Genomic DNA, 23687 nt, shown 5'->3' with positions numbered 1-23687 from the left:
CCTCTTACATACAGACTTTTAATTTCACACACACACACACACACTACTTAAGACGTCAATAAATCAGAATATATTTGAAGCTCCTGTTGAAATGAATTGACATAAAAGAGGTGTGCAAAACACACCAAGCAGCCCAGTGTCCACAATCCTCACACCTTTGACGGCAGCTTTACGTATGACTTGCAGAGAGACGCACAAGAAAAGTTTTTACTCCACCTGTCATGCTGCTCTTTTAACCTTTACACACATAGTGAGTGTGTTTGTTTTTGTGTATGTGTACGAGTGTGTGTTTGTGTGTAAGAGGGTGTGTGTGTGTACGAGTGTGTTTAGGGGAGGAGGACATGAAAAAGAAATTGGGGCAGGAAGGGGTGAGTATAGAAATCCCTTCAGAAAATAAAATCTCATGGCTGTTAAATCATTTTCATTCGCTGCCGTTAGAGGACTTGAATTTCAGTTTTCCTTAAATCTAAAATTCACAAACATCCCAGTCTTTCTTCTCAAGCAACAAACATGGCTGACCAGTCTCCCGTCCTCAGATTAGAGAAACCTGTTGCCGCCCAGAGAGCCAAAGGGTGATGGTCGCGCGTTTTGCAAGCTGGCCATGTAGTTGGGGCCGGGGAAGGGACCGAAGGGGTCGGAGAAGCGAGGCCTGGGAGCGAAGGGACCGCCGGGCGCACCGGGCCCCTGGGGCAGGAAGTGGTCTGGAATTGCCGGCTGACCAAACAGTGGGTGAGGGATTCCTGCAATCACACACAGCCAGGTGACATCGCATCAGGATCTCATGATTGCCCACAAGAGTCGAACATTAAAAATTCCCTTCTGGGCAGTTGCTGCCAGCCACTGAAATAGTTAACAACTGAAGACAAGTATGATACAGTTGAACCTGCCCTTGTGACCACCTCTCTAAAGCGACTATACCTGCCCACAAGGACCACTCCCAAGGAACACAGACACGTTTAAATAAAACAAGAAGAGCAAACGCTCGATCGAGTCACTTTCGCAGTTCTGAATATTATATGAGGCATCAGATGGACAGGAAGAAATTGCTATTCACAACACAATGAGTCACGTTCACATAAAATTTGAGCCCGGTCACTTTTATAGTTTCCGAGAAAAGCCCAACGTTAAGTTGTGTGTTGCCGAACAGAAAAGGCTAGTTATCTCCCTTGTTTTTCTGATAACGTTCGTAAAAGGCTACAGATGTAAATACTTTGATGTAAAGAATAATCCTACAAAGTTTCAATCACATCCGATGAACTTTGTCAAAGATATAAAATGTCTAATTTTTCCTTTGACGCTGACCTGTGACCTTGAAAAAGGTCAAAGGTCAACGAAACCATCGTTAAAGTGTAGAGGTCATTGGAGGTCACGACTAAACAAAATATGAGCCCGATCGCTTTGATAGTTTCCGAGAAAAGTCCAACGTTAAGGTGGTGTCTACGGCCGGCCGGCCAGATGGCCGGCCGGCCGGCCGGCCGGCCAGCCGGACAGACTAACACTGATCGATTACATAGAGTCACTTTTTCTCAAGTGACTCAAAAATTAATAAATCACCTTTTCATAGTGAACACCTGTCTTTGGCAACCACTTTTAATTGGTCCCTTGGATGGTCGTTACTGACAGGTTTGACTATAACTTTCCCCAACCCCCAAACAATTATTTCCAGAAGAATGAGCAGTGGACAACAGAAACTGTACCTTGTTCTTCTCAAAGGATGACAGAGCCAGACGCATGCAATAAAGACAGACACACTCTGACAGGAGGAACGAGACAGACAGCCGCTACAGGCAGTGAAGACAGACACACTCTGACAGGAGGAAAGAGACAGACAGCCGCTACAGGCGGTGAAGACGAATACTGTGACAGGAGGAAAGAGACAGACAGCCGCTACAGGCGGTGAAGACGAATACTGTGACAGAAGGAAAGAGACAGACAGCCGCTACAGGCGGTGAAGACGAATACTGTGACAGGAGGAAAGAGAAAGACAGCCGCTACAGGCGGTGAAGACAGACACACTCTGACAGGAGGAAAGAGACAGACAACCGCTACAGGCGGAGAAGACAGACACACTCTGACAGGAGGAAAGAGACAGACAGCCGCTACAGACGGTGAAGACGAATACTGTGACAGGAGAAAAGAGACAGACAGCCGCTACAGACAGTGAAGACGAATACTGTGACAGGAGGAAATAGACAGACAGCCGCTACAGGCAGTGAAGACGAATACTGTGACAGAAGGAAAGAGACAGACAGCCGCTACAGGCAGTGAAGACGAATACTGTGACAGGAGGAAAGAGACAGACAGCTGCTACAGGCGGTGAAGACAGACACACTCTGACAGGAGGAAAGAGACAGACAACCGCTACAGGCGGAGAAGATAAATACTGTGACAGGAGGAAAGAGACAGACAGCCGCTACAGGCAGTGAAGACGAATACTGTGACAGGAGGAAAGAGACAGACAGCCGCTACAGGCGGTGAAGACGAATACTGTGACAGGAGGAAAGAGACAGACAGCCGCTACAGGCGGTGAAGACAGACACACTCTGACAGGAGGAAAGAGACAGACAACCGCTACAGGCGGTGAAGACGAATACTGTGACAGGAGGAAGAGACAGACAGCCGCTACAGGCGGTGAAGACGAATACTGTGACAGGAGGAAAGAGACAGACAACCGCTACAGGCGGTGAAGACGAATACTGTGACAGGAGGAAAGAGACAGACAGCCGCTACAGGCGGTGAAGACAGACACACTCTGACAGGAGGAAAGAGACAGACAGGCGGTGAAGACGAATACTGTGACAGGAGAAAAGAGACAGACAGCCGCTACAGACGGTGAAGACAGACAACACTGTGACAGGAGGAAAGAGACAGACAGCCGCTACAGGCGGTGAAGACGAATACTGTGACAGGAGAAAAGAGACAGACAGCCGCTACAGACGGTGAAGACGAATACTGTGACAGGAGGAAATAGACAGACAGCCGCTATAGGCAGTGAAGACGAATACTGTGACAGGAGAAAAGAGACAGACAGCCGCTACAGACGGTGAAGACGTATACTGTGACAGGAGGAAATAGACAGACAGCCACTACCGGCGGTGAAGACAAATGCTGTGACAGGAGGAAAGAGACAAGACAGGCGGTGAAGACGAATACTGTGACTCACGTGGAGCAAACTCCGGGTTGAGGTCGTAGTCGCCCCCGACGATGCCACCCATGTAGGGGGAGGGGGTGAGGGGAGGGAAGTGGCCCGGCGGGGGGTTCAGCCAGGGGGGGATGCCCGACAGCAGGTGGTGGCGTTGCCGTGACATCTTACGTCGATCCTTCCTCGCCAGGTACTCCACCTTGTACAGCTGGGGTCAAGGTCATATGCATATCATATTAAGGTGAAATCATGTGTCAAGTCATAATGCTAACAACACTGATTCATGTTAAACTGTTAAAGTAATAATAAACAAAATACTGACAGATTTATAACTCGTGAAACTTTGATTATAGGCAGCTTCACTTAACAACCAACAGCAGACTCCCTTTGTCAGACAGCTCTCCTGAACTCATGATTGATTCTCCTCTCTATAATCAGTTTGCAATTGCTAAAGATGGAGAGCCACCAAAACATGCATTTGTTTATTTGTTTGTTTGTCTGTTAAGACTTATACAAGCAAAATTTACTGCACACGACAAGAGCAAATGGTGATGTACTCACCGTGTACCAGTCCTTGTGCAGACTGTTATCGCCATGCTCTGCACACACATATATATATATATATGCAAAATCAAAATGATTAAAACAGAAATACATTGTATAAATAAAATACTCCCATTGCCCCCCCCCCCCCCCCCCCCCCCCAGATCCGCGGATTCACTAAATGAAAGTATTCAAGCTTAGCAGCCACTAAAGATAAATATGTGATAAGAGTGCCCTGCCTACTGCAGCAAACAGCAAAGAAAGTCAACAACAATGCTGTGCACACGTGATTCAAACTGTCACTCACGTCCAAATTCCCGCAGGTAGAGACGTCGCCACAGGCAGGGGTCCTTATAGGTCACGTTGTACTCTCTGCACACCTGTCCCATTCTCACCAGGCCGAGTGCTGGCAGGTAGCTCAAGACCTTTAGCTGTGGACAGGTCACAACAGGTAGTTACAGGTAATCAGTGCAGGTAACAATGTACTCTGCACACCTGTATCATCCTCACCAGGCTGGCAGGTAACTCACACACCTTTACCTGTACACAGGTAACAATAGGTAATCAGTGCAGGTAACGCTGTACTTTCTGCACACCTGTTCCATCCTCTTCAGGCTGAGAGCGGACGGGTAACTCATCTTGAACACGCGGCCAGTACCGTGTAACTGGCCTTGAGACCGATCGATTCAAGGGGGGCAATCTCAGTCATCTGAAAGAGGGAAATCCAAACGCAATCCGCCTTGTTCGATTTTATGGGCTTGGACGATAGAGAAAAATAAGAAATTGAAAAGCAAAAGCTGGAGTCCAGTCTGGACGAAACTGCAATCAAGAACGCAGAATTGATTTTTTCTGAGTTTTTTTTAGCCGTAAGCGCTATGTTTATCGGAGCAGGAAACTCTTCCAGAGTGAGGCCCCTTTGTTGGTTTCACTGCAGCCGCCAGCAGTTATGAGAAATTCGAAATGAGAAATGGCGCTTACGGCTAAAAAAAAAACTCAGAAAAAATCAATTCTGCGTTCTTGATAGCAGTTTCGTCCAGACTGGACTCCAGCTTTTGCTTTTCTTATTTTTCTCTATCGTCCAAGCCCATAAAATCGCACAAGGCGGATTGCGTTTGGATTTCCCTCTTTCAGATGACTGAGATTGCCCCCCTTGAATCGATCGGTCTCAAGGCCAGTTACACGGTACTGGCCGCGTGTTCAAGATGACGGGTAACTAAGCTCATTACTGCCAATAGGGTACAATTAAGGTGGTTGGTTGTGGCTAACAAGATGCTGTATGTAAGTCTCAACTTCTCAGATCTTAACCTTTAGCACTCCAGATTCCAGCCAGCATTACTTCCCCTGTAGCCACATTATTTTGCTTACCTAGCGTAAGAATAACACCCACTAACTTTCAACATTTACAACTTCTTTGAAAATGCACTAATAAGCATGAAACGTTGTGGTTGTGATGGGGTTATATTTAACATTAAAATATTTTTGTTTGCATGCATCATTTATTTTCTTAGCATATAAATACAAATACAAAATGAAAAGGGGTTGTGTTGGCTTGTCCGTGGAATTTTGTGAAACTAACCAGTCTATGTCTGGTGAAACTCCTTTGATCAGGTAATCATGTTGACCATCCAACTTCCTGATCCTGGTATCTAAATAAATATATTTGTGGACCAGTGCATGTCATGGACGATTTTTTTTAATAGTTCGGTTAGCAACAACAAGCAGAGAAAAGCTTTGATCTCCACTAGATCCACAGGTCGCCATTTCCGAACACGCAAACTTTTTACGTCTTGTCACTGGCTTGCTTTGCGCTGAATTTGAGTCAGTTTCTACGCAGTGTCTCTTCGACAAGCAAGTCAAGCATTAGCTACGCAGTCAGATTATCGGTAATGTTTGCTGGTCCTGTCATTTCACTAAACTGGACCAGCCACTGTTTGTATCCATCTGCACTTTCGTAACCGTCACTGTCACTTGACGAACTGTCATTTTTTTCACTGCGATACACAGTGCATTGCAAAAATCTTCCTCAGTAATTCGTTCCAATTCTGCATACGATTTGTTGTCAAGAAACAACTCAAAAGAAAGTTTCAAACTCATCATCCTCCATCTTGCTTGTCGAAGCGCTAAAGTACTTTATCGATGCAAAAACAAAAGCAGAAAACTTTGACAAAACCGACTCAAATGCAGCGCAGACGACACGACGAGATAACGGAAGGAAGTGAGCCTCGCTTTGGCTCAAGTGCCGTTAAAAATACCGTTATTCTCGTATGCAAATACGAACGAGAAGTTGGTCATACGAACAAGCCTTGTGCTGGCGACGCAAATCGCGGCTGGCTGGCAAAGGGGGGAAAATGGCTGGGCGACGAAAATCGCCGCTGGCGTGCTAAAGGTTAAAATGCCGTGAGTATCATACACAACACTTCAAACAGTAATGACCCAGTGTCATTCATTGCTTCCCCTCACTTCAAACAGTAATGACCCAGTGTCATTCATTGCTTCCCCTCACTCACTCAACACTTCAAACAGTAATGACCCAGTGTCATTCATTGCTTCCCCTCACTCACTCAACACTTCAAACAGTAATGACCCAGTGTCATTCATTGCTTCCCCTCACTTACTCAACACTTCAAACAGTAATGACCCAGTGTCATTCATTGCTTCCCCTCACTCACTCAACACTTCAAACAGTAATGACCCAGTGTCATTCATTGCTTCCCCTCACTTCAAACAGTAATGACCCAGTGTCATTCATTGCTTCCCCTCACTCACTCAACACTTCAAACAGTAATGACCCAGTGTCATTCATTGCTTCCCCTCACTTCAAACAGTAATGACCCAGTGTCATTCATTGCTTCCCCTCACTTCAAACAGTAATGACCCAGTGTCATTCATTGCTTCCCCTCACTTCAAACAGTAATGACCCAGTGTCATTCATTGCTTCCCCTCACTTACTCAACACTTCAAACAGTAATGACCCAGTGTCATTCATTGCTTACCCTCACTCACTCAACACTTCAAACAGTAATGACCCAGTGTCATTCATTGCTTCCCCTCACTTCAAACAGTAATGACCCAGTGTCATTCATTGCTTCCCCTCACTCACTCAACACTTCAAACAGTAATGACCCAGTGTCATTCATTGCTTCCCCTCACTTCAAACAGTAATGACCCAGTGTCATTCATTGCTTCCCCTCACTTCAAACAGTAATGACCCAGTGTCATTCATTGCTTCCCCTCACTCACTCAACACTTCAAACAGTAATGACCCAGTGTCATTCATTGCTTCCCCTCACTTCAAACAGTAATGACCCAGTGTCATTCATTGCTTCCCCTCACTTCAAACAGTAATGACCCAGTGTCATTCATTGCTTCCCCTCACTTCAAACAGTAATGACCCAGTGTCATTCATTGCTTCCCCTCACTTCAAACAGTAATGACCCAGTGTCATTCATTGCTTCCCCTCACTTACTCAACACCGCACTGTGCTCTGAGACTGTTAAACTTTCTCAGCTGTCAGCACCCTCATCACCATGAAGCCTAGCAACAAAAGGTCAAGGACGTACCTTGACTTCATAGGACAGCGACAGCAGTCCCAGCGACACAGGGAAGCCACACACTGAAAGCACACAGAAAGCCAGTCACAAAATACACATTTTACATATTAGAACGTATCATACGTATATCTCCACTTCTGTTAAAGGTAGGAACCTAATTGTTGGCTATACCCCACGCCCAAGCCACACACCAAATTTCAACTCAATCAACACATAAACACCAGAGATCTAAGTGTGGGCAAACAAACAAACAAACAGACAGACAGACAGTGTTAAACCTGGGGTGTAATACATGTATCACATACAAAGACAGCCCTCAAAACAATACAATACCCCCAAAAAGCAAACTTTGCCCCCTGTGTGAAGATTCGTCTCTGTCTCTGGATGCTGTGTGTCTGTAGCATTTCCTTGTCATGGTATGTCTGTCTGTTGTTATGGCTCTCTGGAGTTACATAGATGAGTATTGTCTGCGTCTTTTGATTTGATTGAACACATCCAGGTAGGTTCATCCTGCCATGACTTTGCAAATAATCTGAGTAAGTGGGATATGGAGTTAAAGTTATGTTTGGGCGATAGAGAGAGAGAGAGAGAGAGAGAGAGAGAGAGAGAGAGAGAGAGAGAGAGAGAGAGAGAGAGAGAGAGAGATTGAGGGACAGAGAGAGAGAAAGAAAGAAAGACAGAGATGCACCTTCAGAGAGTTGAGAGAGTAGCGGCTGGCAGACCAGGTCCTTCATCGTGCGAGACAGTCGCTCCAGGTTTCTGTACACTCGGCAAACGTCTGTCATGCAAAACAAGTGTACACACTGCACATGATGCATACATCATCCAACATCTATCACACCAAAAACAACGTCACTCACTTCCCCATCACGCACACAGGATGACAGATCAAATCTTAATGTTGATATATACCAAAGCTTACAACTAGAAAAGCTAAAGCTACACAATAAAATAGTAAAACAGTGAACAGATATATCAGCTCAAGAATATGACCAGTGAAGAGTGAATAGAATAAGAAGGGAAATGAAAACAGCTGACATGTGACATACTACTGCACGCACCACACACTTCGGGAACAAAGCCCCTAAATGCCTAATGTTTTCACTGTGAGTGTGAGGGTGTTAAAAAACATTTATCATCATGCACCACACACGTACCTTGACTGACACCGTAGACATAGTCCGCCACCTTCAGCTGCTGGCTGTCTGTCTTCACTTGGGGGTCACCGCTTGTCACACCTGTGATGTCATAGCTAATTACAGTTTTTTTACCTGGGGGTTAAACACACATACACACAAACATATATATATATATATATATATTATATATTCACACGCACACACACACACACAAACAAAACATTGATCACACCTGCCAAACTCGCAGTGAGACAGAATGTACATATCGTTGCCACACAACACACGCCAACGATCTCCGTTACCGTGCACGATGAGAGTGGGTCCCATGGCAACGCCGATGATGGAACAGCTGTGCTGCGTGCTGACACACAGATGGTGGTATTCCTGCTTGTAGAATCCTCTGTGATTCCACCCCTCACCCAGTGATAGACCGCCATTCTGTAACAACACAAAGATGTTACCCTGTATCAACACAAAGATTTTACACAGTATCAACACACAGATGTATCAAACACACAGATGAGACAACACAGCAGTCATTTCTTTCTTGAATTGCTCCCACAGCCACACCTTGCCTGCACTGTCTTGTCTGTCTCATCTGGAGGACAATCTCTCTCTCTCTCTCTCTCTCTCTCTCTCTCTCTCTCTGTCTCTCTCTCTCTCTCCATGCAAACTGTCATGAATTAAGATACACAATGTTTATAATCTAATTTTTATTATAATTTTGTATTTTTTTCCATTATTGTTTTGTAGTTGTGATGCAGGCCTAAGACACGTTTCTGTTTTGTAAAGACTGACAAAGTATTTGTTATTGATTTTCTTGTGTTCTCTCTCTCTCTCTACCCCCCCTCCCCTCTCTCTCTCCTGCTCTCTACCCCCCCCCCCCCCCCCCTGCCTCACTATCTCACACTCTCTACCCCCTTTTCCCCACTCTCTCACCCTCCACACCCCCCCCCCCCCCCCACTCTATCTCTACCTACGGGCAATGGTCTGAAGCCCACTTCCATCATGACAGTATGCAGGACGACCCAGAGAGCATCAGTGGCGGTGACACAGCTGGCAGTTTCGTACACGTCTCTCAGCAACACAGGCACTGCGATGGGCGATGACTCGCGACACAGCAGGGGTTCTTGCAGGCACCGGTTGACCTCTGGGTCCTCCAGGGGAGATGGCGAAACGCACCGCTCTGTGTCATAGGCACCGCTAGCTAAAAGTCAAGCATAATAATAATAATAAAACATTCTTCTATAGCGCTTTTCCACGCAAGATATAACAGTCTCTGGGTACAACAAATATATATGACATTAAAATTCAACATTTCACAAACATAACAAAGTCAGGCAATAACAGAGCACATCATAAAATGATAAATGTAAGATTTTAAATACACTAACGATTTAAGTTTTAACACAGGCTTTAGGGGAAAAAGCTGTCCATTATACAGCACACAACCAGGCATACTCTATCAGAAGACTACAAGCACTTTTAAACACATCACACAAATATAATACACATCAAATGCTATTCATTGTACAAATCAAAATACAGGCATACATAGCTTAGATTTTACAACCACATAATATATACAAACAAGGAGGGCAAAGCCCATACGACTCACATGCTTGACCTTTACATGACCTTGACCTTCAGCTAAACCTAGCAATGACATCATACACTAAGAACTGCTTTACACATTTTTCCTACCAAAATACATGTGACCTTGACCCAAGGTCAAGGTCATCCAAGGTCATGCAACACAAAGCTGTTAATTCAAGACATAGGAAGTACAATGGTGCTTATTGGCTCTTTCTACCATGAGATATGGTCACTTTTAGTGGTTCACTACCTTATTTTGGTCACATTTCATAAGGGTCAAAGTGACCTTGACCTTATGTGACCAAATGTGTCTCATGATGAAAGCATAACATGTGCCCCACATAATTTTTAAGTTTGAAACAGTTATCTTTCATAGTTCAGGGTCAAGGTCACTTCAAAATGTGTATACAATCCAACTTTGAAGAGCTCCTGTGACCTTGACCTTGAAGCAAGGTAAACCAAACTGGTATCAAAAGATGGGGCTTAATTTGCCCTATATATCATATATAGGTGAGGTATTAAATCCCAAAAACTTCAGAGAAAATGGGAAAAATGGGAAAAATAGCTGTTTTTTAGACAACATTTATGGCCCCTGCGACCTTGACCTTGAAGCAAGGTCAAGATGCTATGTATGTTTTTTGGGGCCTTGTCATCATACACCATCTTGCCAAATTTGGTACTGATAGACTGAATAGTGTCCAAGAAATATCCAACGTTAAAGTTTTCTGGATGGACGGACGGACGGACGCCAGGACGGACGACTCGGGTGAGTACATAGACTCACTTTTGCTTCGCATGTGAGTCAAAAATGGTCAACAGCCCCAGAAACAGGTACACATAAAGTCACTCAGTCTTTGTGAAACAAGAGCACCTGGGAACAAAATATACATGTATAACAAGGGAGAAACAAGTCATTACAACAAAGCAACTCTGCCTTTGTCAATACACAGTAGCCAAAAACATGATTGACAGTGAAGACAATTATATGTTTACCATTCATTTCAATCACTCACATGACGTGCTCTAAAGACACGCACTCACTCCCCCTCTCTCTCTCTCACCATTTGTAGTCTTAACCAACCCCCCCCCCCCCCCCCCCTTTCCTGATTCCCAACAAAGCCTTACCTGCACCCCCATATGCAGCGGGATCAAGGTACGCAGTCTGCTGAGTGTCGCCCTGCAGGTCACTGTGACCCAGTGCCGTCACTGAACCCTGCTCACACACCTGCTGCTCGCTGTCACCAGTGTCCATGTCTTGACACGCTGTGCCGCTGGCACTGGCACTGACAGGCTGTGTCAGGCCGCCGGCCTGGGAGACGTCACTTTCACTGTTACTGGACGAGGAAGTGTCTGCCGTGCTGTTTGGCCCGCTGCTGCTGGTGGTGGTGGTGGTGGTGGTGTTGTAGTTGGTGGTGGTGGTGAGGGTGGTGTTTGTGTTGTTGCTGGTGTTACTGTGGTCGTGGCAGAGAACGAAGAGCAGGTCCCCCGCCACGATGCCTAGCTGGGACAAAGTCTCATCGTCCCCACACAACGCGTCCTTTCTGTTCAGACTCAAGCTGAATGACCTGAAACACCATTGCTCTTTGCATTATGTTTAAAAATAGCCTTTTTCTTCTGCAGACTTGTGTATCAAACGGGTAATGTTGAACTTTAGCTTGATCAATTCATAGCTCACAATCAAATGGCGTTTTTGACTTATTTTTGATACAAGTCCCTTTAAGTTTAATCAAACCAAAGAATATTTATCGTGAAATTAATTGACAGATTGAGCTCCAAACTTAAGCAGAATTAGTTAATTTGATCAACGAAAATGACGAGTAAATCCTAAATGCATATGAAATGTTGACAGTCAGACAGTTGCCTCCCTTCCTTTGAAATGGCAGCTTTGCTGAAGTTTTCCTTCAAAAACATATGTAAAGGAAAAGCATCCGTAGGGTTCATTCCCTGACTACAAAGGTATAGAAATATATAGGCCTATATATATATATATAAAACGACTTAATTTATTGTTATGCTTACAAGAGCAGATTCTGCAAAATTGGAGGCTGAAATGCCCCTGAATTGTGAGCTATGAATTTATCACGCTAAAGTTCAACATTACCATCAAACGCATGGTAAGAAAAGATTTTTTTTCCTTTCTTTTTAAAAATAAAACAATGATTAGGCTACTCGTTCGTTTGTTTGTGTGTGTATGTGTGTATCCCCGAGAGAGAAAGTGAGAGAGGTATGCTCGCATGTCTGCTTGTGCAGATCCTATTCCTGCTGCAAGTTAAACACGATCATATTTGCTGTCGTACTACACTGTAAACAGCACTAAAAAACGACAAACTTAAAATAGATGTAGAAATGCCTCGGACACAAAGTTCTGCACACTGTGAAAATGGTTTGCTTCTCCGCACTAACCTATCGGCAAGTTGGAAAGTGTCAGCAGTTTTCTCTCGGAGCTGGGAGAGCGTGCACTGGTCAGTATCGCCAACATCTACACCCTGCGCCGCGCCCGATAGCTTCACTCGCACTTTCATGGTGACTATGAGCTCGAGTCCGGCGACATTTCACTGGAATGAAGGCACAGCAGACAGCAACTGCCGTGATGAGCCTGCAGATTGTTTTGCTGCGCTACACTCTTCGTGTTCTCAAAGGAAGAAGATTGGCTACGGGAGATAAGTCTAGGTCAACAACAATCATCGCACAGGTGTTGTTCGTCATATGCCTGTACGGGTGCAGTTCTACCCCCCCCCCCCCCCCCCCCCCCCCCGTCTTTTAGCTTTTCTTCTTCCGAAGAGAGAGAAAGAGAGAGAAGAGAGAGAGAGAGAGAGAGAGAGAGAGAGAGAGAGAGAGAGAGAGAGAGAGAGAGTGTGTGTGATAACAGTGGTGGTGGTAGTTGTGAGTTTGCAATGAATGATGCAACGTTTTAAATAATTGTATCTTCAAGGAACATATTGAATTAAAGACAAACACACAGGCTCACCTTCCTTCCACACACACACACACCAGATATATTCTTACTCACCCACTTGTAAACAAACAGATGAACAATTTTATAGACTGGTAATACATATACATTTACTTTGTGACGGACAATAAACACATGAAGGATCTACACTTGTTGCCATGATGCTCAAAAACTGAACTGTTGAAACATCCAGCACCCAAGCTCCCCTTTTAATATATAGGACTGTTTTAGTCTAAAAACAATGAGCAAACTTTATCATTATCTCAATTAAACAGATAAAAACACATGAATACAATCATGCAATCAAAACTTGACTAAATGTAAAAAGGCAGACAAATTATTCTGGAAATAACTGTTGGGTTTTTATGGGTTAATATTGTGGAAGATCAAGAGCTTCTTTCCCTTGCTTTTCCATTGAAACACTGAAGCCAGTTTAGCTACATGTGACATTGTAGGCTTGACACAGTGTATACATGGAAACGTGTGACATTGTAGGCTTGACACAGTGTATCCATGGAAACAAGGAAAAGCAACTCTTCCACAACCCCAGAAACTTGACACAAAGTCATTTCCGTACATCGTCTAATTAAAGTGGACATGCACTGAAGAGGCAATCGGTTAAAATGTTTGAAAACCAACCACTCTGAACTTGTCTTGCATTTCGTTTTGGCACTAAGATAAGTTTTCATAATGAGGGTCACACTGTCAATTCAACAAGGTAAGCACAAAATGAACGTCCTCAGCTGATTACGGTGTTCCAGTAGAACCCCTGTTTCAAAACCTCCCGATTTAAGACTTCCCCACTTAAGACTGCAAGACCCCAGATAACAATCCAGTACCGTCTTCTTATTGTTTCAAAAACACAAAAACCAAGACATGTAAAAGATTGTATGCAACAGTTGTTTAATGCACATCTTCAACCACAATTTCTTTCAGGTGATACTTTTGCACAACATGGTATAGGGGTTGAAATCCTTTGTATGTTACAATTGAAAGCAGTGGGTTACACCTGGCAGCTACATGGTTTATTTCTTAAAGCTGTCTCATCGTCATGCCTTGACTACAATACTGCTTGTGGGGTGGGGTCTAGAGTTATCTTCTCTTGGGTCAGTATTGTCACATACATGTGGACTCCCAGTCCGCTGTGACCGACTCTAAGCAAAGCCAGACAAAACCATCAGGAATTATTGTTAGAAAAACAACAAATCAATAGCTTTTTTTTTCAAATGTTCAGAAAAAAGTGATTATACATACAACTGGGCACTAAGACCAAACGCACGGAGAAAAAAACACCTAAAAATGAAAAGAGCACCTTTCAACACCTGAGCAAAAAATCACCGCAAAACAATAAAAACTAACCAGGATACTATACTCATGTTCAGTTCTACATGTTTCTAAACTCACACTTCTGAGCATAAGAGTGACCAGACTCAAATAAAATAACGAAGAATAAGAAGGAGAAAAACAAGTAACAAAAACAAAAGTTGACTGAGCAGTTTACCCAGTGTTCATGTCACGTTGTGAGCAGTCAGTGCATGTCCACTGATTAGCGTTCCCGCACATGTTTCGCAACACGGATCGATCTGATAGTGATAAGCGCACATCTATACCAGGGCTGCCACAGACAAAGACCCAAAGACAGACTTGAGAATGAAAGGAACAAAGTAATACTGTACTAACAAAACAAAAATGTCAAAAGCGGGTAAAAAAGGATCATATGCTCACCCTGCCATTCAATTGCTTACATCCCTCCCCCTCAGATACACACACTTCATTAAAACGATTAATTTCGCACATGAGCTCTTTCAGCTAAGTTACACCTGATTGAGACCTATCAGCATGTAGCTTGCACAGGGAAGAGATCCAGACCAAAGCATACAGTTCATCATGCCCACAGATAATTCGGGGTTATTAGGCAAATTATCCTCACAGAAAAATGGGTAGTCGTCGGACAAATTATCCTCACAGAAAAATGGGTAGTCGTTGGACAAATTATCCACAGAAAAATGGGGAGCCCAAAATTGGGCAAATTAATTATTCACACAGAAAAATGGGGAGTCTAAAATTGGGCAAATTATCCACACACAAAAATGGGGAGTCTTTGGGCAAATCATGCACACAGAAAAACTTGCCTCACGGCTGCTTCAGGCATGCATTACGAAAGACGTATTAGATATAGATGATCGTATCAAAAAGAACTAAGACAGAAACACACACCTTTGGCTGTTAGGTTATAACACGCACACACACACACACACACACACACACACACACACACACACACACACACACACACACACACACAAGCACCAGTGTTTTTTTCCTAGATGACTAGAGCATCAAGGCCAAGCAACAATTCAACAGATACATGTGATACCAATATGTGTGATACGGTGGAACCCCCCTTTAAAAAAACCAAACTAATTGAAGACTCCCTCTCTTTTAAGACTGCATTTTCAGATGTTAATAAGGCCAAAAAAAAAATAGGTCTGTTTACGGTAACATAGGCCCAAAAAATAGGGTCAGTAGGTCGGGATTTTTTTTTTCTTCCCAAAAACCATATTTTTACGTTATTTTGCAAAAAAACCAAAAGTTTTTTTTTTTTTTCCCCCAAATGCCCAAAAAAAAAAGTCTAGGGTCGCGCGAAAAAAATAGGGTCGGTCGGGTTACCGTAAACAGACTATTTGGGGTTTTTTGCCCAACCCCTGTAAGTGTACCCCCATTTTAAGACTCCCTCCTGTTCAAGGCCTAATTTGATCAGATTATTGGAGGTCTCACAAGGGGGGTTCCACTGTCCTAATGTGTGTGTCACACAGTAAAGCAAGCTGCACAAATTAGCATCATGTTTGCTCACACAAGAATTTTTGAAGACATAGATATATGTCACACGCTTTCCTTCTTTGCCACTACTAAAGCAAACGTGTGCAAGATTGTATGTTACACGCTTTAGGAGCATGGCAAGAATGGATTCAAACTCAAAATCGTCCCTCCAAAAGCCCAAAAATTAACACACGACTTTTATTTCTACTGCTGTTATCGTTTCTTCTCTTTACACATTCTTCAACGCTGAGAATACTGAAAACAGCATCCCAGACGACAGTACTGTTTCCATACGCGAATTTAGCTGCCCTTGGAAAGTGGCTAGCTTAGGAGGCCTGTTAGACTGAAACTATAAGGACAGAGTTCTGAACATAGATGACAAAGATCCCGGAATGAACAAACATTTCGCGGATGCAGACACAGAAAGACGTCATGAAGAATCCAAAATTTTAATAATAAATTTTCATTTAATTAATATACTTACCCAACTCACATATAGCAATTAACTCTAGTTCAGTGCTGGTAACGCTGTACGCGTTCCCCTTGGTAACAAGGGAGACCACCCTAAAAAAGAGTGATCCATCCCATAATATCAGACCGATGTCCGGTCCAACATCCGTATGCGTGCGCATACGCCGCCATTTGTATCATTCGAACGAAGCCCAACTCACTACTTTTTTAGAACCCAATACCACCACAGCGGGGAGGCGGGAGGGTTTAAACGATGTGAGTTGGGTAAGTATATTAATTAAATGAAAATTTATTATTAAAATTTTGGATTAAATTACATATTATTACCCAACTCACATATAGCAGATTGCTACTATAGGTGGTGGGTACTTACCAAAACTAGGCACGCAGGACCTGTCCCGCCGCTACCATGGCAGGCAGCGCGGAGCTTCCATCCTGTCTGACAGAAGCGACGTCTCTGAGGTAAAAGTTGACGAAAACGTCCTCAGAGCGCCAATACGCAGCTTCCAGTACCTCGGCTAGCTTGCCGGACCGAAGAACTGCCACTGAGGATGCCCAGGCTCTCGCCTCATGGGTTCTAGCCGCGGTGAGAGGCAACACTGCCCTAGCATCACCCGACTGCACTAGCCACCAGGCATATGCTCGTTTGATCAGAGTGGAGATCCATTTGGCCAGAGTCACCTTCGCTATATCCTTACACCTAGCCGTGTTTAAAGATATGAAAAGAAGCTTTTGACTTTCTGACCTAACAGGCCGAGTTCGAGACAGGTAACATCGGAGAGCTCTCACAGGACAATTTGCAATATCGGGATCTCCAGGAGCCAAAATCTTGCTCAAGGGTGGAATGCGCAAGATTGGAGAAAGCTGGCCAGGTTTCTGGTTTTTCGCGAGAAAGCCGGGAACAAATTTGAGAGAAATGGAACCATCCTTCTCGAACGCAATATCCTTGTCTAAACCCGACAAAGAATGCACCTCACTACCTCTCCTAGAAGTAGAGAGAAGCGTTAAAAACACAGTCTTACGCGTCAAATCGGCCAAAGTGGCTGACAAAAGAGGCTCGAACTCATCCGAGGCTAAGAAACGTAAGACCAGGAACAAATCCCATGCAGGGAGAAGCGATTTTGAACGAGCTGCTAAAAGGGCAGCCCCCTTAATAACACTAGCGATAACCCCTCCGAGCGAAATTTTGTGGCCTAATTGCGCGAGAGTCGAAGAGATCGCCGACCTCCGGACCCTAATAGAAGAGGGAGAAGCCCCCTGATCAGCCAACCAAGACAGATGGTTGGCTACATGAATAGACCTAGGAGAAAGAGGTTTAACCCCGTTAAGCGCGCACCACCTAGACCAAGAGGCCCAGTGCGATGAGTAAACCGAAGAAGTCGATTTTCTATGCGCATGTCCAACGAATCTCAGAGTAGGGGAAGAGGCCCCTGCCCTACGCAAAGCGCTTCGGACAGAATCCACGCGTGAAGGGCCAGGATCTGTGGGTTCTCGTGCTGAACGCCTGACCGAGGCTGCACGAGATCTCCTCTTTTCAGGGCGAGAGGGATTGGGGGCCGAACTGCTAGACGCAGTAGGTCGGGAAACCAGTGCTGGCTTGGCCACAGAGGAGCGACCAGAACCAGCGCTGGTTTCTCCAAGTCCACTTTCCTGAGGACTTTGCCTAAGAGGCAGAACGGAGGGAAGGCATACGCCGGAAGATCTGACCAATCCACTTCCAGAGCATTCACCTTCCAGGCCAGAGGATCCGGGAAGGGGGACACAAAGAGAGGCAGTCTCGCCGAAAACCTCGTCGCAAAGAGATCTATCTTGGGCTTGTCGATCTGCGACCAAAGCCGCTGCAAAGACTGGTGTGTGAGAGTCCACTCTGAATGAACAATCCTGTCCCCTCTGCTCAAAGTGTCTGCAAGGACGTTCAGACTGCCCTTCAAGTACACTGCTGACAACAGAATGTGCTGGGCGTGACACCACTTGAGAATGCGACATGCAATGTCGGAAAGACTGTGAGACCGAGTCCCCCCCTGCTTGTTCACATACGACGCCACAGACATGTTGTCGGTGTGAAGACGTACATGACTGCCCTCCAGGAAAGGCTTGAACGCTAGAAGCGCCAGGGAAACGGCCTCCAACTCCAGTACATTGATATGTAGGGAGGCCTGAGAGCAATCCCAAACTCCCGAAACCATGTGCTCGTCCAGATGAGCACCCCACCCCGTCAGAGATGCGTCCGTAAACAACTCTCTCTCCGGCGGTGGACGAACAATGGGAACACCCCGGAACAAATCCGGAAGAAGCCAAACGCCTGTGGTCTGCTGAAACCAAGTTCCCAGTGCGATCGGAACACTCCAGTCCTGGGATGTCTGATCCCACCTTGACTGCAGGGAGGCCTGAAAAGGCCTCTTGTGAACCCTGCCCAACGGAATGAGGGAAGCCATGGATTCCATCTGACCCAGAACCGAAGTCAGAACCCTTGCACTGGCGTGATTCTCTCCGTAGAGAGACCGAATCAGACCCTGAAGTTTGTCGATCCGCCTTTGAGACGGACGGACAGACCACCGAAGTGTGTCGAATTCCATGCCCAGGTAAGTAAACGTCTGGGATGGTTCCAACTCGGATTTTGTCAGGTTGACAGAGAAACCCAGCTGTGCCGCCCGACTCAGCACCCTGTGCGTATGAGCCTCGCAAAGCCCCCTGTTCTGGTGAAGGATTAACCAATCGTCCAGGTATGCTCTGAGACGGATGCCTTCCTGTCTCACAAGAGCGCAAAGCTGCCTGACCACAATCGTGAAAATCCACGGAGCTAAAGACAGGCCGAACGGCAGAGCCCTGAACTGGTAAGCTTTGCCGCCCCAAGGGAAGCGAAGCCACTTCCTGTCCGCGACATGTATGAGGACGTGAAAGTAAGCGTCTGTAAGATCGATCGACGTTGCCCAATCTCCCGGCCGTAAGGCCTCCCGAACCGAGGTTGGAGTTTCCATGGTAAACTTGATTACTCTCAGAAACTTGTTCAAAGGAGAAAGATCTAACACCGGCCTCCACGCCCCCGAGGCTTTTGGCACTACGAAAAGTCTGCCGTAAAACCCCGGGGACCGCGCGTCCAAGACCTCCTCTATAGCTCCCTTGAGCAGCAGAGCCGAGACCTCCTCCTGGACTGCGTTCCGTGCCACCAAATCCTTTGGCGCCCTGCAGGGCGGGATTATCCTGACCAGGGGAGCCTTCTGCCCTGACCAGAGAAGCCGGAACCCCGAACACACTATCCCCGTGACCCACTTGCTGGCCACCAGTTGCAGCCAGGAAGAAAGGGCCCTGGACGGGCCGCCCGCTACAACTAGCGCGGGGGCCACCGGGATGTGTTGTTCGGGGAAGTTTCATTGGGGGTGAGGCTTACGCCCCGACCCCCTGGAACCCCCGAAAGACTGACCCCTCTTAGGGTAAGGAGCTCCACGCCCCCTACCCCTGGAGGAGAATGACTGCTTCTGGGCCTTCCCACCACCTGACGAAGACGTCTGAGGCTTAGCGGAAGAAAACGCCTGAGTCTGAGACTTGCCCTGAGGCTTCTGGAAGCCCTGTGAAGCCAAACGCGCGATCGCTACATCCCGCGCGTCCTGCGTCTCTTTCTGGAGTGCATCGAAAGACGCCTGCCCTAGGAGAGACCCCTCAGCAAAAGGGGAGACCTTCAGCCGCTCCACAGTCGCGGTGTCCCGAAATCTGGACCCCGACAAGAAGGCTGACCTCCTTGACAGAACTGCGTGAGTATACAGCCGGGCAGACAAAGCAACCTGTTCTCTAGTCACCTTGCCCAGAGTAGCCAGCAGTGTGGAAACATCTGTCGGCGACGCATCGAACCGAAATTCAAAAGGATCAAGAGATGTGGCAATCGATCTGGACAAAGACCTTTGCAGAGACTCCGACACTGACGTGAGTTCCAGCAAAGACCTTCCAACTTCCTCCACAGCCGCGAGAGAACCGTCAGTACATGGGACAACTCTATCCCTACTGTACCCGTCTTCTCTCAAAGCAGCAAGTTCCGGCGTCACCGGAAGTGCCCCTGACGGCAGAGCAAAAGAGTCCATCAGATCCAAAGGATAAGGGGTAAGCTTGAACTTCGGAACACCGGAAGCAGCCCGAGCCCCAGGCTGAGCCAGCCAAGAGACGACGTCTTCCGGGGCCTCGCCGTGCTGAACCAACAACGGCACCGCCGGTTTGCGTTTACCACACAAGACGTTAGCCATCTCATAGGCAATAGTTGACGATTCCCGGAAGCGGAAGCGAGGCCGTTGCTCCTGTGCACTCCGGAAATCGTCAAAAGCAGAGCGAGGTGGGTGAAGCTGAGCCTTGTCCTTCACCACCCCTTCCGGAAAGTATCTGAACGCCGTTTCCGCCGCCAGCGCCACTGCGGCTGACAGCTTCGCGGGCAAATTCAGTTGGGAATCCTCTACCACTGAGGCATCCCCGTCTTCCGCCCTACACTCCGACTCGAGATCAAGCTCGGAGCCAGGAGGCAGAACATCAGACCGTTTATCGTCGGCAGAACCGACCACTTCCTGCCCCCTGGGCGGAAGAGGACTAAAACGGTCCCCGATATTCTCATAAAGAGACGTACGGAGGCGCTCGTCCTTTCGCTGCTCATAAGAACTCTCACGACATCCATCGCCAGAGAGAGCCCCCTGAGCTCGCACACCGGCAAGCGGTGTAGACATACCTTGTACTGGTGTCACATTCAGAAGAGACACCAACTTGGTACTCCCATCCTGCGAAGCATGGACATCCGCCCGAGTCACAGTCGCCGAAGGCATAGCGGAAGTCGAAGCCGGAACTGCAGGAGACTGCCGTAACTGTGCTAAAGAGAGAACATCAGAAACACCCGACGGAAGCGCACGTAATTCCTCCCTAGTGGAAGATAATTCCGACGCAAGTGTCGAAACTTGAGCGCTCAAAGTCAACAATAAAGACGCAACTTCAGCTGGCGCTAACCCAGGGCAGCCATCTGAAGTTGAAGCAGAAGCAGAAGCAGAAGAAGAAGTTCTTTTGCGCGAACCACCACTCTTGCCAGAACGTAAACAAGCCTGACCGGAAGTTAAACTGACGTCTGCTAACACGGGAGATTTAACAGAAGTTGAATCAGAAGAAACAGACGCGGATTTTCCTGCGCCCTTCTCTCTCCTCGAGCTACGTTTAGGAGGCGAATCGTCAGGCACCTGCCTCGAACTAGGCTTCCTATTCACGCTATCAACAAGCGCAGCCTCCGCCATAGCGAAAGAACTCACGAAAAATTTCAAAGAAAAACAATTTCAGAAAAATTTCACAAGTACAAAACGAGCGACGAAAAACGTCGCTAAAGTTATAACAAAACGGAAAGATCTCACCACACAGCGTAGGTAAAGGTGAACAGTTAGGCGACGACCAAGGGGAGATGCCAAAGCCAAAGACTAAGACAAAATGCTGAAGACAGCAGGAGCGTACATCAGGAGCGTCCTTCCCAGTTGAACCGCTGAGAGAGAATGATACAAATGGCGGCGTATGCGCACGCATACGGATGTTGGACCGGACATCGGTCTGATATTATGGGATGGATCACTCTTTTTTAGGGTGGTCTCCCTTGTTACCAAGGGGAACGCGTACAGCGTTACCAGCACTGAACTAGAGTTAATTGCTATATGTGAGTTGGGTAATAATATGTAATTTAATGCGATGCTTCAAAAGATACAGACTGTGACGATGACTGTGACGTCATTCACATACACCGAGACGTCATTCACAGTTGTTCGGTCACTTCCGTCAAAAATAGATCTCTCCACAATGGCTGCTCCCGTGTTTAGGTTTGTCAAGCTTGAGTACACAAAACGTGTTTGTTCTCTCCTCTGTTAAAGCTGTGAGACATAAATGCTATTCCGACTTGGTCGTGTGACAGAGTTTTCTTCCACACTCGATTAGCTGATGTCTAACTCAGCCTAACGGCTTCGTTAGACAATCAACGTAATCTCGTGTGAAAGAAAACGTCTGTCACATGACCAAGTCGGAATAGCAGGTAATATTCAATCATAACAATAAAGGAAGCAGTGACACGAAGACACTGGAAATAAAGCAGACACTAAGTTACACCAAGTATCCCAGTTCTTTCTTTCTTTATTTGGTGTTTAGCGTCGTTTTGAACCACGAAGGTTATATCGCGACGGGGAAAGGGGGGAGATGGGATAGTATCCCAGTTAACAACTATCCCAGTAAAGCAAGGTACATCTTTGGATAGCTTGAACACTCACATGACTGATTTCAACCCGTGCAGCCCGAAATGAGCAACCCTGCTTAGGGCGCCACCGTAAAGGGAAATGTCAAGCAAAACACCATAACACAAACCGAAACTCACTTCCGTTCAGAGTCAGCAAACTTTACAGAGCAATGCAAACGCGTTACCATGTTTTTCACCAAAGACCCCCCCCCCCCCCCCCCCCCCTAACCCACTCACTCCCTAGAAGATCCAATTATCCCTCACAAAGGATGTTACCTCTTCTTGTTCAAAACCCACTCATAACCTGTTCATGTACAATGAAACCTCTCTTTCAAGACGCCACCCTTTTTAAGACCCAGATTTTTCAGATTTTCTGTTCAAAACTTCTGTAAATTTACCTCCCTTTCAAGACTCCACCCTTTTTAAGACCCAGATTTTTCAGATTTTCTGTTCAAAACTTCTGTAAATTTACCTCCCTTTCAAGACTCCCTCCTTTTTAAGACCCAGATTTTTCAGATTTTCTGTTCAAAACTTCTGTAAATTTACCTCCCTTTCAAGACTTCACCCTTTAGGCTTTTTAATAAGACCCAGATTTTTCAGATTTTCTGTTCATAACTTCTGTAAATTTACCTCCCTTTCAAGACTCCACCCTTTTTAATAAGACCCAGATTTTTCAGATTTTCTGTTCATAACTTCTGTAAATTTACCTCCCTTTCAAGACTCCACCCTTTTTAATAAGACCCAGATTTTTCAGATTTTCTGTTCATAACTTCTGTAAATTTACCCTCATTTCAAGACTCCACCCTTTTTGTGGCCTGATTTTCTCAGATTTTTGGATGTCTTAAAAGGGGGGTTCCACTGTAACGTACACTGAGACCTGTGTTGTGAGATCCCCGGGTCAAGACTGACCCCTCTCTGTCAGCACCTAGTCTTCACAAGTTTTCACAACGCTGCTATTTACCAAACTATGCTCTTCACTTGCCTGGAGTAAAACTATTCACATAATTACAATCTTTACACTACCAGGTTTAGAAAAAAACGTCATACTAATTTTAAAAACTCATGACAAATCTGTAAAATAAAAAAAAAGTGTACAACTGGAAACATTATTGGGGGTCACAGTAATTTCACACAGGATATGCAGCAATGGAGGTTTATGAATCACTTGATCACATAATGAAGGTGAAATGGTTAAATCAAACATAATAACACATCAAATGATAATCAAACAGCTTCCTACTAATGC

At 45.8% G+C, this 23687-nt stretch overlaps 1 protein-coding gene across 1 annotated transcript; it reads right to left on the bottom strand.

Moving 5' to 3' along the window:
• Window positions 1-55: 55 nt before the first annotated feature.
• Window positions 56-12578, bottom strand: LOC138965198 (F-box only protein 7-like). The gene is made up of 11 exons (XM_070337326.1): window positions 12375-12578; window positions 11097-11536; window positions 9356-9582; window positions 8678-8813; window positions 8394-8474; window positions 7925-8014; window positions 7246-7298; window positions 3993-4116; window positions 3704-3741; window positions 3164-3350; window positions 56-740 (listed from the first exon to the last, which is right to left on the bottom strand). Exons 1-11 carry the CDS (start codon window positions 12491-12493, stop codon window positions 538-540), a joined length of 1698 nt encoding a protein of 565 aa, XP_070193427.1. The 5' UTR covers window positions 12494-12578; the 3' UTR covers window positions 56-537.
• Window positions 12579-23687: the final 11109 nt, after the last annotated feature.

Source organism: Littorina saxatilis, linkage group LG4 (assembly GCF_037325665.1).
Source record: "Littorina saxatilis isolate snail1 linkage group LG4, US_GU_Lsax_2.0, whole genome shotgun sequence".
Lineage (NCBI taxonomy): Eukaryota > Metazoa > Mollusca > Gastropoda > Littorinimorpha > Littorinidae > Littorina > Littorina saxatilis.
The sequence above is the reverse complement of the archived record's forward strand: the minus strand, read 5'-3'. Positions and strand labels throughout refer to the sequence as shown.